Source organism: Mauremys mutica, chromosome 1 (assembly GCF_020497125.1).
Source record: "Mauremys mutica isolate MM-2020 ecotype Southern chromosome 1, ASM2049712v1, whole genome shotgun sequence".
Lineage (NCBI taxonomy): Eukaryota > Metazoa > Chordata > Testudines > Geoemydidae > Mauremys > Mauremys mutica.
This window is the reverse complement of record NC_059072.1, coordinates 83,097,770-83,111,881: the sequence shown is the minus strand read 5'-3', so window position 1 is coordinate 83,111,881 and position 14,112 is coordinate 83,097,770. Positions and strand designations below refer to the sequence as shown.

Here is a 14,112-nt window from a genome sequence, read left to right as displayed (position 1 = left end):
AGCTGGCTACTTATTTAGCCAGAGTGAATTTACCAATCACAGTTTCAGCTGATAGGGAAAATAGGTAGATGTCTACAGTGAAAAAGACCAGTTAAGAGTGAAGATATTAATAAGTATCTTAAAAAAGCCCACCTCATACCAAAGACAGTTTCGGTGGAATTATCAAAAATGTTCAAGTGTTGGCCAAACTGTTCCTGGTGAAATCAGGTAAAATTCTTATTTACTTCAATGGGAGCAGAGTCAGACCAATGCTTAACACTCCTGAAAATCCCACTTATTAACTTGATGAGTGAGTAAGTTCTGTGCCAAATGCTCTCTTCCAGATAATCATAATTTTTTTTTTTTAATTATAGAATATCAAGGTTGGAAGGGACCTCAGGAGGTCATCTAGTTCAACCTCCTGCTCAAAGCAGGACTAATCCCCAGCCACATTTTTACCCCAGTTCCCTAAATGGCCCCCTCAAGGATTGAACTTACAACCTTTGGTTTAGCAGGCCAATGCTCAAACCACTGAGCTATCCCTCCGCTCCCAAAAGCATGGAAGGGAAATAAAGCTCAAGTTTGGTTACCCAGGGATCTTCTAACGCAAAAGACAATACATAATATTTTTCACAGTTGCCACTATGAAACAGAGTTAAATTTAGAATTCTGGCACTTACCTGAGCTCCAGTTAGTTACCAGATTTAAATGTTGTCTAATACACCAAAACTCCTTCAACTTACTCTGCTCTTGTAAAATTTCATAACAGCATTGTAGTTATGGGTGAAGAGGCGCACATATTATGTGCTCTTGTCTTCAGGCACATGTAACTTTTTCCCAGAAAAAAAATCTCTTTGGACTGAAATGTCTCATACTTGTTTACGGTCTGGAGAAGAGTCTGCTTTTTGTTTGTTTTTTAGAGTTTGAGGAAAATCCATTTAGTGATTTTTGAGTTAATTGTCTGGCAAAATGTGTGTTCACATTAAAGAAAACTGTTCATCTGTTCTTTTGCACTTGCAGCTGACATGCAGGGTGGTTATGCAGGGGAGTGTAGAAGTTGTACTCCCCTTGACAGTCATGTAAGGTTGGGCCACAATCCTGGCCCTTTGTATTTTGGATAATTGACTTACTTATTCTGTTAAATTTGTCTGTGATGCTTCAATATTTTATGAGTGTCAATGTCTCACTGCTGGGCTCTGTAATTTCTGCAAGAGCTCCAGCAAGGGGTACTAAAGAGTAATGACTTTTGCTTATGCTATCTCTCCCTCCTTGTAACCTCAGAGGAAACCTCCTGCCTTATCCACAGAAAACGTATTGTAAAAGTTCCAGAGAGCAGGCAAAAAAGACATACATACTACAAAGACATAATGGGACAAATGGCCAGACATCATGGCAACCGCCTCCTCCTCCCTCCCATTATCCCAAACTACTTGTCACTTGTTCATATTTTCCCCCTCAAATAAAAACATCTTTTTCTTTGGTAGCAAATTCATGATATGCAACTCCAAGTGGCTTCACTTTCTCAGTCTGAAAATGACTTGCTCGACTCTAATCAAAAGCTGAAGGAAATGGTGGAGAGATTAAAACAAGAATGTCGAAATGCAAGAAGTCAAGCAGAAAAAGCTCAGCTAGAAGCAGAGAAGTATGATTTACTTTTTTGTCTGTTTAATTTTTTTTTCAAGCTTGCATGTAGTTCTTTAATAGTATTTCTCACCATTGCTATGGCTTACCGATAATATAACAACGCCCCTCTTCGTCCAGATCTTGACTGTATTATGAGAAAAATGAGAATTCTTAGAGTGTGCTTTTAATTTCAACTTCCTGATGTAAAAATGGATTTCTGTCTTGTGATAACTTTAACAATATGACAGGTTTCAGAGTAGCAGCTGTGTTAGTCTGTATCCGCAAAAAGAACAAGGAGTACTTGTGGCACCTTAGAGACTAACAAATTTATTTGAGCATAAGCTTTTGTGGGCTACAGCCCACTTCATCGGATGCATAGACTGGAATATACAGCAAGAAGATATTTATACATACAGCGAACATGAAAAGGTGGAAGTAGCCATACAAACTGTAAGAGGCCAATCAACTGAGATGAGCTATCATCAGCAGGAGGAAAAAAAACCTTTGAAGTGATAATCGAGATGACCCATAGAATAATATGGATACGCGTCCATTTTCTGTTCACAATTGACCCTTGTTGAAATAAGAAATATGTATGGGATTAAATTCTGGTCCCATTGAAGTCAATAGCAAAACTGCCATTGACTTGAGTGGGGACGGGATTTCCCCTATGGCTTCTGTTGTAGCAATTTTTGCAGTGGATAAAGGCAAAATGGCTTGTTTCTATATTTGAAAAGGGTTTGGCACTGCTCTGGCCAGTCTCCACTACATTCTAATGTGGCTCCCACAGGTAAAGGCAGAAATTTGTCCTCTGCACATAATTTATGGAGTATCAGAAGGCTAATCCAAAGAAAAAGCTTGTGCAGCCATCTGTTTTATTGGAATCAGTCTACAAAGTTAGCCATTTTATTTGAATTAAGCCAATAATGAAGTTATGAATTCAAAAGTTCAAATTTGCAGAACTTCGAGAGCAGTTCAAATTTAAGTTAGATACTTCAAACATATGGTTCAAGAAGGAAAGAGTGGGTGAAATAAAGTGTATATGTCAGAGATCCTAGAGGCTGACATTTATTAAAAGAATTAATCCAGCGTTTTGTTTACACCACCACTCTTTAAAATGTTGTTCTCCTAGGATGTTAGAATACCGACGTGTAGAGTGGTTGGAAGAAAAGCATAAATTTATTCAGCGCATCACAGAAAGAGAAGAGAAGTATGACCAGGTGAAAGAGAAACTACACCGGGCTGCTGTTGCTCAGAAAAAGGCATGTTGACTCTTATTTACTTCAATGCTTATGAAGAGAGAGAGAGCTCAGCTTTCAATTTGTGCATGCAGAATTATTTTTTATATTGACATTTTAATGGCAGCATCTATATACATTAGAATGGCCCTGTTGGGTTAGACCAAAGGTCCATCTAGCCCAGTATCCTGTCTACCGACAGTGGCCAGTGCCAGGTGCCCCAGAGGGAATGAACAGGTAATCATCAAGTGATCCATCCCTGCCCATCCTGGCTAATAGCCATTGATGGATCTATCCTCCATGAATTCGTCTAGTTCTTTTTTTGAAACCTGTTATGGTCTTGTCCTTCACAACATCTTCTGGCAAGGATTTCCATAGGTTGACTGTGCGTTGTGTGAAGAAATACTTCCTTTTATTTCTTTTAAATCTGCTGCCTACTAATTTAATTTGGTGACCTCTAGCTCTTGTGTTATGGGAAGTAGTAAACAACACTTCCTTATCTACTTTCTCTACACCAGTCATGATTTTATAGACCTCAATCATATCTCCCCTTAGCCGTCTCTTTTCCAAGCTGAAAAGTCCAGGTCTTTCCTCATACGGAAGCTGTTCCATACCCCTAATAACTTTTGTTTCCCTTTTCTGAACCTTTTCCAATTCCAATATACTTTTTTGAGATGAGGCGACCACATCTGCACACAGTATTCAAGATGTGGATGTACCATGGATTTATATAGAGGCAACATGGTATTTTCTGTCCTATTATCTATCCCTTTCTGAATTATTCCCAGCATTCTGTTTGCTTTTTTGACTGCCGCTGAACATTGAGTGGATGTTTTCAGAGAACTATCCACAATCATAGAATCACAGAGTTGGAAGGGGCCTCAGGAGGTCATCTAGTCCAGTGGTTCTCAAACTTTTGTACTGGTGACCCCTTTCACATAGCAAGCCTCTGAGTGCGACCCCTTCCCCCCTTATAAATGAAAAACACTTTAATATATTTACCACCCTTATAAATGCTGGAGGCAAAGCGGGGTTTGGGGTGGAGGCTGACCGCTCACGACCCCCCCATATAATAACCTTGCGACCCCCTCAGGGGTCCCGACCCCCAGTTTGAGAATCCCGATCTAGTCCAACCCCCTGCTCAAAGCAGGACCAATCCCCAACTAAATCATCCCAGTCAGGGCTTTGTCAAGCCTGACCTTAAAAACCTCTAAGGAAGGAGATTCCACCAGTTACCTATTCCAGTGCTTCACCACCCTCCTAGTGAAAAAGTTTGTCCTAATATCCAACCTAAACCTTCCCCACTGCAACCTGAGACCATTGCTCCTTGTTCTGTCATCTGCTACCCCTGAGAACAGTCTAGATCCAGCCTCTTTGGAACCCCCTTTCAGGTAGTTGAAAGCAGCTATCAAATCCCCCCTCATTCTTCTCTTCTGCCGACTAAATAATCCCAGTTCCCTCAGCCTCTCCTCATAAGTCATGTGCTCCAGCCTCCTAATCATTTTTGTTGCCCTCCGCTGGACTCTTCCCAATTTTTCCACATCCTTCTTGTAGTGTGGGGCCCAAACCTGGACACACTACTCCAGATGCGGCCTCATCAATGCCAAATAGAGGGAAACGATCACGTCCCTCTATGATGTTAGTCTTCTTGGCAACAAGGGCACACTGTTGACTTATATAGCTCCACATCCACTGTAACCCCTAGGTCCTTTTCTGCAGAACTGCTGCCTAGCCGCTCGGTCCCTAGTATGTAGCAGTGCATGGGATTTTTCTGTCCTAAGTACAGGACTCTGCACTTGTCCTTGTTGAACCTCATCAGATTTCTTTTGGCCCAATCGTCTAATTTGTCTAAGTCTCTCTGTATCCTATCCCTACCCTCCAGTGTATCTACCACTCCTCCCAGTCTAGTGTCATCTGCAAACTTGCTGAGGGTGCAATCCATGCCATCCTCCAGATCATTAATGACTCCAAGATCTCTTTCTTGAGTGGTAACAGCTAATTTAGACCCCATCATTTTATATGTATAGTTGGGATTATGCTTTCCAATGTGCATTACTTTGCATTTATCAACATTGAATTTCATCTGCCATTTTGTTGCCCAGTCACCCAGTTTTGAGAGATCCTTTTGTAGCTCTTTGGAGTCTGCCTGGGTCTTAAGTATCTTTAGTATTTTGTATCATCTGCAAATTTTGTCACCTCACTGTTTACCCCTTTTTCCATATCACTTATGAATATGTTGAATAGGACTGGTCCCAGAACAGACCCCTGGGGGACACCACTATTTACCTCTCTCCATTCTGAAAACTGACCATTTATACCTACCCTTTGTTTCCTATCTTTTAACCAGTTACCAGTACATAGGAGCACCTTCCCTCTTATCCCATGGCAGCTTTCTTTGTGTAAGAGCCTTTGGTAAGGAAACTTGTCAAAGGCTTTCTGAAGATCTAAGTACACTATATCCACTGGATCACCTTGGTCCACATGCTTGTTGACCCCCTCAAAGAATTCTAGTAGATTGGTGAGGCATGATTTCCCTTTACTAAAACCATGTTGACCCTTCCTCAACAAATTATGTTCATCTATATATCTGACAATATTGTTCTTTATTATAGATTCAACTAGTTTGCCCAGTACTGAAGTCAGGCTTACAGGCCTGTAATTGCCGGGATCACCTCTGGAGCCCTTTTTAAAAATTGGTGTCACATTAGCTATCCTCCGTTCATCTGGTACAGAAGCTGATTTAAATGATAGGTTACAGATTAGAGTTTTTAGTTCTGCAATTTCACATTTAAATTCCTTCAGAACTCTTGGGTGAATACCATCTGGTCCTGGTGATGTTGCTGTTTAATTTATCAATTTGTTCCAAAACCACCTCTAGTGATACCTCAATCTGGGACAGTTCCTCAGATCTGTCACCTAAAAAGAATGGCTCAGGTTTGGGAATCTCCCTCACATACTCAGCTGTGAAGACTGAAGAATTCATTTAGTTTCTCTGCAATGGCCTTGTCATCCTTGAGAGCTCCTTTGAACCTCGATTGTCCAGTGGCCCTACCGGTTGTTTAGCAGGGTTCCTGCTTCTGATGTACTTAAAAAAAAAAAAGCTATTACTTTTTGAGTCTTTGGCTAACTGTTCCTCAAATTCTTTTTTGGCCTTCCTAATTGTATTTTTACACGTCATTTGCCAGTGTTTATGCGCCTTTCTATTTTCCTCACTAGGATTTAACTTCCACTTTTTGAAGGATGCCTTTTTGCCTCTCACTGCTTCTTTTACTTTGTTGTTCAACCACAGTGGCTCTTTTTTGGTTCTCTTACTATGTTTTTTAAATTGAGTATATATTATATCAATATTCTCATTTAATATGAGGCACTCTAGTTCACCCATTTTATTATTTTGTAATTTTATATATTTATATATATTTATATATATATATATATATTTATATATATAAAAAATAGCAAAATATATCAGGTGTTTTAAGATAGGCATAAATTCATGTATTTGAGATTACAGTAGTTGTAATATGCTTTATAGAAGCCAAACATGTTGTTCAGTTAAATATTTTTTTGTTATTGGTGAGCTTGGAGATGGACCAAGATAGATACCAGTAGGATGACATTTCCCTTTTTAGTAACATCTATTTGGTACACTGTTCCTCCCCAAGCAACTATCTGTTACACACCCAGGGGTTGGTAATACTGTTAATGGAAATATTGAATTTTATATATTTGTTTCCCCCTAAAATTGCATGTTCTGGAACAGCTAGAACAAAAGGAGAAACTGGTTATTAATTTTTCCAAGTCCATGTGTTTTAGATCTTAATAAAGCATTAGTTAGTAATTTTAAGCACCATAAATATATAATACAGGATACCTGCATCTACTTTATAAAACAGAAAACAGGTGTCAGTTGTTTAACATTGATGTTGCCATCAGCAAGTGATGTCAGAGAGGAAATAAAATCTACAGTTTCTAAGGTATTATTTATATTTCTAAACAATGAGTACATGGTGAGCTTATCTAATTTGCCTATCAATTTGGCATTGTCTTACAAGACTTAGTAGCTGTTTCAATTTCCCAACAGCTGGTTTAGAATTATCTATAACCTACCCATACAACTGGATACTTTGTGTGTTGCTGCTTTACCTTCCTTTACAGCATGTTTCATTCAACACCGGGCATTTGGGGATTCCAAGCCTCTTTTCTGGTACATTACTTTTCTAAATCAAAGAAAGGATGGAAAGCAAATGTATGCTTATGTTTTCTTTCCGCCATTTTCAACAAAATTACATCTCTTCATAAGGAAATGCTAAAAATTATGGAATTTTGTAACTGAAATGCAAATGCAAAGTAGATGTAACTTGATCAAAATGATCAAAACAGTTGACACAACTTCTAAGTGTTCAAAATGTGTGTGTTTGACAGAGAAAGGCTCTCAATGACAATAAACAAAAGAGGCTGCAGGAGAAAATAGAACTCTTGGAAGCAAAGAGGGAAGAACTAGAAACTGAAAACCAGGTGTTAAACAGGTAATAAAATATTAGATTTTGTTTTAATTGGTCCTTAGAATTGTAAGCCAGTTGTTTTGAGGTATTTTGTTTCTAGATTGATTGGTGTAATAATTCTGTAAATGAATCTCCTAAATGATTTGATTTACCATTACAAAATATTTGAGATGTGTGTAACTTACAGGTTAGTCACCGGGGCCCAATCCAACTGCATTCTTGTGGGAGACCTCTGCTCCTGCATGGAGACCCATTGAAGTCAGTGTGCTGTTGCAGGATAGGGCTGTTGGAGCTATTTTTGTATTAGGAGGCCACCATACTCTTGAGAATTAACATACAAAATCCTCTTGTTAACTTATTTGCATGGTAGTGTTTATTTCCTTGTCGTGGCTTTAGCAGTTTAAAACTTGGTTGTAGTAGATTGTTAGAATGTCAATGAAAAGTTGAATTAATACTCCAAGACAATTAAATTTTTCCAATATTCCAAATATATTTAAAGTACCGAGGTTTAAATGTGAGATATTTTCCCTTTTGAAGGGATTTACTGCACATGAAAGTGAAGAAGCGTAAGCTCAGCCTAAAATGGCAGGTGCACCGTACAACAGGCTAGAAATAAGTTTTCTAAGGTGACTTTAAGGGCAAACTAAATTGTGGTGTCCAACAGGAAATATGGTTGCCTTAATTTGGTTTGTAGACATCCAAGTTATGTTTTTAAAAGTGTAATGAATTCTGATAAAGGTTTGTTGTAGATCCTGCTCACAAGGACAAACAGCTGATCTGGCTTTCACTTAAACAAATCTTTGGGTATCGATTGCCTGACATGTCCATCCAGCCAGGGTTGGAAATGAAACACTGATTTCCCATCTTTCCATCAGTGCTGAATTTGTTAAAAAAAAAAAAAAAATGGTGCTGGGGCTCAAGCAATAACGATGGCCTCCCTCGCACAGCATGATCTCGTGCACCACTGACAGAAGAAGTGCTGGGACTGCACCTCAGCATGAAAAGAAGTGCAGCGGTTGAGCCCCAACACAAATTAAACTCTGCTTTCCTTGTAAATTTCTCTGAGCTGCAGCTATGCCCTGTACTACACTTCACAGAGAGGAGATACACCATTAGCTATGTACTTTCTTCTTGATATGTAGAGTAGGGAGCAACTGCCTGAATGGAACAAGAGGATGATTATATCAAGCCAGTGGGCCAAGAAGGCAAATTATGTTTCTTGACCTGCTCAGTGACATTTACAAATAAACTGCCAAGAGAGGGTGACTTTCATCCTGTAGTTGAATGCACTAGTCAGTTAACAGATAATAGGGTGTACACACAGTGATGTTCAGTTTTCTTATGCTAGTCAGACTGAGCAGATGGCAGCAGGAAGCTCGCATCAGAAGGGTCCATCGCAATCAGATTTTGGACATTTGGGGAAAGAGGAGAAAAAGATATTATGACTGCACCAGGAGTCTCTTGAGGAGGAGGTTTGTTAGACTGGGAAGAACAGTGCTGAGAGAAGGTTAAAACAGATAGCAGGGTACAGTGTGTGAGACTAGCAGTATCACAGACATGCAGGTAAGTGGAAGGAAAGAAAAGGAAAAATAACCCAGAAGAGTGTAAGAGAACCAGACTAAAATCTTCTTGGAAAGATACGGCAGTTCCTGGTTCTTCCAGTGCCTTTAGAGCATATGAAGGGTCTGACTCATCTTTGATTTAAATATTTAAAAAACAGTCTTAACTATAGTACTACTCACTACTGTGAACAGTACATTAAAATCTGAATTTATTTCCCTGCTGTTCAGTAAATGCTAGTCTGTGAGACTGTAGTTTATATTGTTAGGTGTAAAATGGACTTCCCAAACATTTAAACACGAATAAAGTGCTTCTCCTTGTTCTATATGGGCTATACACGTCCATCCTGAAGCAGCTCTTTATTGGGACAGTGTATAGCAACGTGTTAGAGAGAGATGTGTTTCTGTGATATGGTACTCTTAAGCATTCTGAGCAATACGAACACCTTATTTCATAGACAGAATGTTCCCTATGAAGAATACACTCGCCTTCAGAAGAGATTAAAGGATTTACAGCGCAGACACAATGAATTCCGGAGTTTAATTCTGGTTCCTAACATACCATCGCTCAATCCAGTCAGTGGGATGTCATCTACCTTAGTTCCTGCGCCTGAAATATCTTTTCCCCATCTGCAGGTGGTGATGTATTAAATATTACTCAGATACACATTTATTATTTCATATATCTTAGCAAAGGATGGAGTTAGTTGCTAACCTGGGACATAAATAGTGGTTACCAAAGTAAAGTTTCTGCATTAATAGTTTAGGCTATTAGTACTGTTTAAAAGCATAAAGGGAGGAGTAATGAATGCTCTCATATTGTGGCCTAATATAGAGAGAATTGATCTTATAAAATACATCTCACTAGACCCACTTCAGATGTGAATCCCTTGTTTCATTTTTTGTTATGCAGTTGCCATGTGGTGGTGGTGGTTTGTGGGTAACATTTAGAGTTATCTGGGCAGTCTGTTGTGTTGTATTGAGAAATGTTTTCCTTTTTGTGAAAGTGCTCCCAGCCCTGGAGCAGTTACAATGGCCACAAAGTCAAAATTTGTAACAGGAAATGAAAACACCACAAGCACAGTTATAATTCTGCTGCACCCTGCTAGCAACTGCTTCCCTTCTGATTCCTCAGATTTACACATCATCCGCTACTCGCCCCATCCCAGGCTCCAGACTGTTTTGTCCCTTTTCTTATGGTTCCACCCCCAGCTGTGAATCTAGTCTTGAGCAATTCACTGGCTTCGTTATTTGGAAGAGTGGTGGAGAAATGAGAGCCTCATCTGTGCATGGGCGCAAACTGAGGGTAGGTCTACACACTGCAAAGGAAAACCCGGGGCACCTGGGTCAGTTGACTCGAGCTCAGGGCTAAAAATACAGTGTAGACATTTAGCCTGGGTTTGAGACCCTCCCCCATTGCTGGGGTTCAGAGTCTGGGCTCCAGGCTGAGCCCGAATGTCTACCCTGCTATTTTTACTCTGAAGCATGAGTCCTGCAAGCCCGAGTCAGTTGACCCAGGCTCTGAGACTTGGTGCCATGGGTTATTCTTCACAGTGTTAGATGTACCCACAGAAGGGAGATTCCAGTGGCACTTCCCTGCCCCCAGGATCAAAGAGGTGTTTGGTGAATGTGGATACTCCCCTTAAAAAAACAGGACAAAGTGTAACAGGGAGAAGAGGCAGCTCCCTCTGCCTCCCTCCGACCATATAGTTTGCTCTTCCACTAAGAGGGTGCCCTGGTATTGGCTCCTGCCTGTGTCATCTGTTAGGCTCTGAAGTGCACTGCCGAGGGAGCGACTGTCATTCACGTGCACATTCCCCACTGCTGTTCATGTCATGAACGTCAGGGGCAATGCTTGAAAGCAAATAGAATAAAGACTTTAACAAAAAATGTTGTTTTCACATAAGGTAACTTTAAAAGCACTTTTATTTAAAACAAGTAAAGGGGACAGAGTAGGGGACAATGTCTCTGCAAGTGTTAACAAAATGTAATGTTTTTGTGTTGTTTTTTTTGCTGTGTCCCGAACTCCAAGGAGGAACAGCATCAAAGGGAGCTCTCCCTACTTCGTAAGCGGCTAGAAGATCTAGAAACCACACAGAGAAAACAGCTGCAAGAGCTCGGGCCACGTGGAGAGCGAGTTAGGCTGGGAGTGGACAGTGACTCTGGTAGAAGCAGGATGGTGGAAGAGGATGATATACAAACCGAGGACTCCAAATAAAGCCTGCAGGTTTTAATTACCACTTGACTTCACTACGTTTTCCTTGTGTAGGGTTTTTATTGAGTGCTTTGCCAAAAACATATTTGTATGTGCCTCACATTGGAAGAAAGGATGAAATATAATCTGCATAGTTTTGTATTTTTGATGGAATGCAGTAATTTTAGTCAAACTTAGATATACAAGCAACCTGGAAGACAAATTTCTCAAAACATGCAATGATCGAGTTGCACAAAAAATGATTCTTTAAAAAGAATTGTCAAATTTTGGGTTGCATTTTAAGCCATTTAGAAAAAAAAAAAACTTGTTTGGAAAAATCCCTTGGAATAACTGTTTGTTCAGGGATTTTTCCCTGCCCCTCCACCCACCCACCCACTCAGCTTTTCTGTTACTGTGAAATTGTGCTGTGTTGCTAGCACATTTTTTCTTAAAAAAACCAACCATGATACGGGATCTGCAAAGAGATGAAGGAGGAGGAAAATAGGTCACATTTTGGACAAGAACAGGACCATAACAATGTACCTTTTGTATTTTTAATATAAAAAATAAAGTTATGGGAGAACATGGCTATGTTACAATCAAGGTTTTTATCAAATGCTGCATTATAGATGAAGTATGAATATTTACCTTTTATATCGTTTAGAGAAGTCTCAATTTGTATTTAATATATTGTCTTTGTTTACTTAAACCTGATCACATCTATTTATTCAAGGTTTAATATATTTTTTTTAATTCTCTGTCATCTTGTATTTGTTTTTCATTTAACTAGAGCACTGGTTTGATATCAGGAAACTTATAGGAACTGAGTCTTTTTCTCTGACCCGATGAGAGTTGAAATCTTTCTGGTAGTGCTGCAGTGGTTCTCTTTCCTATTTCATGTGCCCACAGCCACTTCCTGGAACGTGACGCTATAGCATGAACAAGCACATAATCTAGTTCTTTAATAGTTAATACTATTAGCTAAAACAGATCCCTTTATGTAAAGTACTACAAAGGAACGCAAAAGAGTGGCTCAATCACAGGAGTTAACACCTTTCCTTTAGCATCTGTCCAAACAGGGCCAGCTCTAGGTTTTTTGCCGCCTCAAGCAAAAAAATTTTTGGCTGCCTCCACCCCATCCCTGGGCTCTCCCCCGCACTCCCCTGATGCCCTAACCCTGGGCCTCCCGCCCCACCCACACCCCCCTGCCACCCCAGCCCTGGGCTCTCCCCCCAACACACACACTCCGTGCTGCCCTAGCTCTGGGTTCCTCCTCCTCTCCCCCCCACCAGTGCCCCCCCCCACCCACACACACACCCTGCTGCCCCAGCCCTGGGCTCTGCCCCCTCCACCCACACCCCCTGCTGCCCCAGCCCTGGGCTCCCCCGCACCTGCACCCTCCTTCCACCCCAGCCCTGGGTCACTGGTAACTTGCTCCCAGGGTGAGTTCATTCAGCAGGAATTTTGGATGTGCACAGAACACAGACAGGATTGGTTCCCATATAGTTACAGAGCTGCAGTAAAGTGGAACAATTTTCAGCTTGTGTGACTGGAGGATATCTGGATGCATATTATAAGACTGTCCTCCATAAATGAGGAAAAGTTGAGGTGCCTTTATTATTCTTTTGTTCCACTCTCTGTTTCTATAGGGAATTTGCCAGTGCAATATCACTGTCTTCCTTTTAAACAAATACAACTTTAAAAAAAGGCAACGGCTGTTGAAAATAGCAATTCCAGTCCTAATAACCACTGGGAAGCATTTCTTGCTCAATTTTATCCTACTTTTTCTACAGCAAGTTACAGTGGATCAGTATATTTGATTTGGGAGAAATGAAGTAACAGCTGCCCAAACTGAGCTTGAGCACTCCTGAATTTTGAGGTGTTCAAATCTGGAAGGCAGGTGCTAGATTCCATTTCTGAATATTAGCTAAATCTGGAAAGGAAAAGTCAATTTCTGCTTCCATGGCTCAGAAGTGGAAATCCTCCTACATGCCTAGTACTGTATCTAAAGCTGCCAAAGTCCTCTAGTAGAGCCTCCCCTCCCTTACTTTTCATTTTAAATTCTAGTGGGATCCACAGGGCCGGCTCCAGGCACCAGCAGGTGCTTGGGGTGGCAATCTACAAGGGCCCGCAGTCCCTGTGTTTTTTGCCTCCAACCAGCGTGCCGAATTGCCGCCATGGATGGCGGGGGCAGTCCATGTGCCGTTAGGGCGGCACGCGCATTTCCGCAGGGGCGGCAATTTGGCAGCAGCGTCTCTGTTTAGCTGTCCACGGCGGCGCAGCTTCTGTCTTCCGGCGGAAGACCAAAGCTGCACCGCCGCAGACAGCTAAACATAGAAGCTGCTGCCAAATTGCCGCCCCCAAGAAGCTGTGCCGCCGCGGACAGCTAAACATAGAAGCTGCCGCCAAATTGCCGCCCCTGCGGAAATGCGCATGCCACCCTAACGGCACACGGACTGCCCCCGCCGTCCGCGGCAGCAATTTGGCACGCTGCTTGGGGTGGCGAAAACAGTAGAGCCAGCCCTGGGGATCCACATACCTCTGTTGCTAGGCTTCAGATAGAAAGGGGCACTGTCCATTTAGTCCACCCAATTCCTCTTTTGAGGGTTGCAAGGTGAGGTCACACCAGTATCCCTAATCCAGTCTGGGGATGTCTTCTGAAGGGGGTATCTGGGCCAAAGCTGCCTTCTCTTTGGGCATACTTATTCCCCCATTCACAGTGCCACCCCACTCTAGCAGTGAGCTCTCGTTTCACAGCAAGCTGCAGCATAAGGTTTCAGCTACCATACTCCCTCCCCCTCCCTTTCCTGTTGATAGCAGCCAAGGGAATGCTGGGAAATGTAGTTTTTTCCCTGCTCCAGGGCTGGCTCTATAGGCAGGGAGCTAACGCAGGAACTACAGCTCCCAGGCTGGAACCCTGCTGCTGCCACCCCTACAAATGGGCTGCCCCAAGAACCTGCTTGCTTTGCTGGTGCCTAGAGCCGCCCCTGTATCCAAACTCCCCTCTTCTCTCCACC

The 14,112-nt window shown here is 41.6% G+C and overlaps 1 protein-coding gene across 7 annotated transcripts in view; it reads left to right on the top strand.

Moving 5' to 3' along the window:
- The window catches only part of CEP83 (centrosomal protein 83), a 43,313-nt gene extending 31,504 nt beyond the window's left edge, over positions 1-11,809 (top strand). For 2 of the 7 annotated variants that reach the window (XM_045002056.1, XM_045002055.1), the window contains exons 12-17: positions 1,464-1,621; positions 2,735-2,864; positions 6,734-6,814; positions 7,263-7,366; positions 9,360-9,537; positions 10,934-11,809. In XM_045002056.1, the coding sequence (XP_044857991.1) occupies positions 1,464-1,621; positions 2,735-2,864; positions 6,734-6,814; positions 7,263-7,366; positions 9,360-9,537; positions 10,934-11,119 (837 nt within the window). In that variant the 3' untranslated portion in view covers positions 11,120-11,809. Of the gene's footprint in view, positions 1-1,463; positions 1,622-2,734; positions 2,865-6,733; positions 6,815-7,262; positions 7,367-8,690; positions 8,815-9,359; positions 9,538-10,933 lie in introns of those variants that run through there. The other 5 variants (XM_045002058.1, XM_045002057.1, XM_045002059.1 and 2 more) reach the window with 5 other exon arrangements.
- The last annotated feature ends 2,303 nt before the right edge of the window (positions 11,810-14,112 follow it).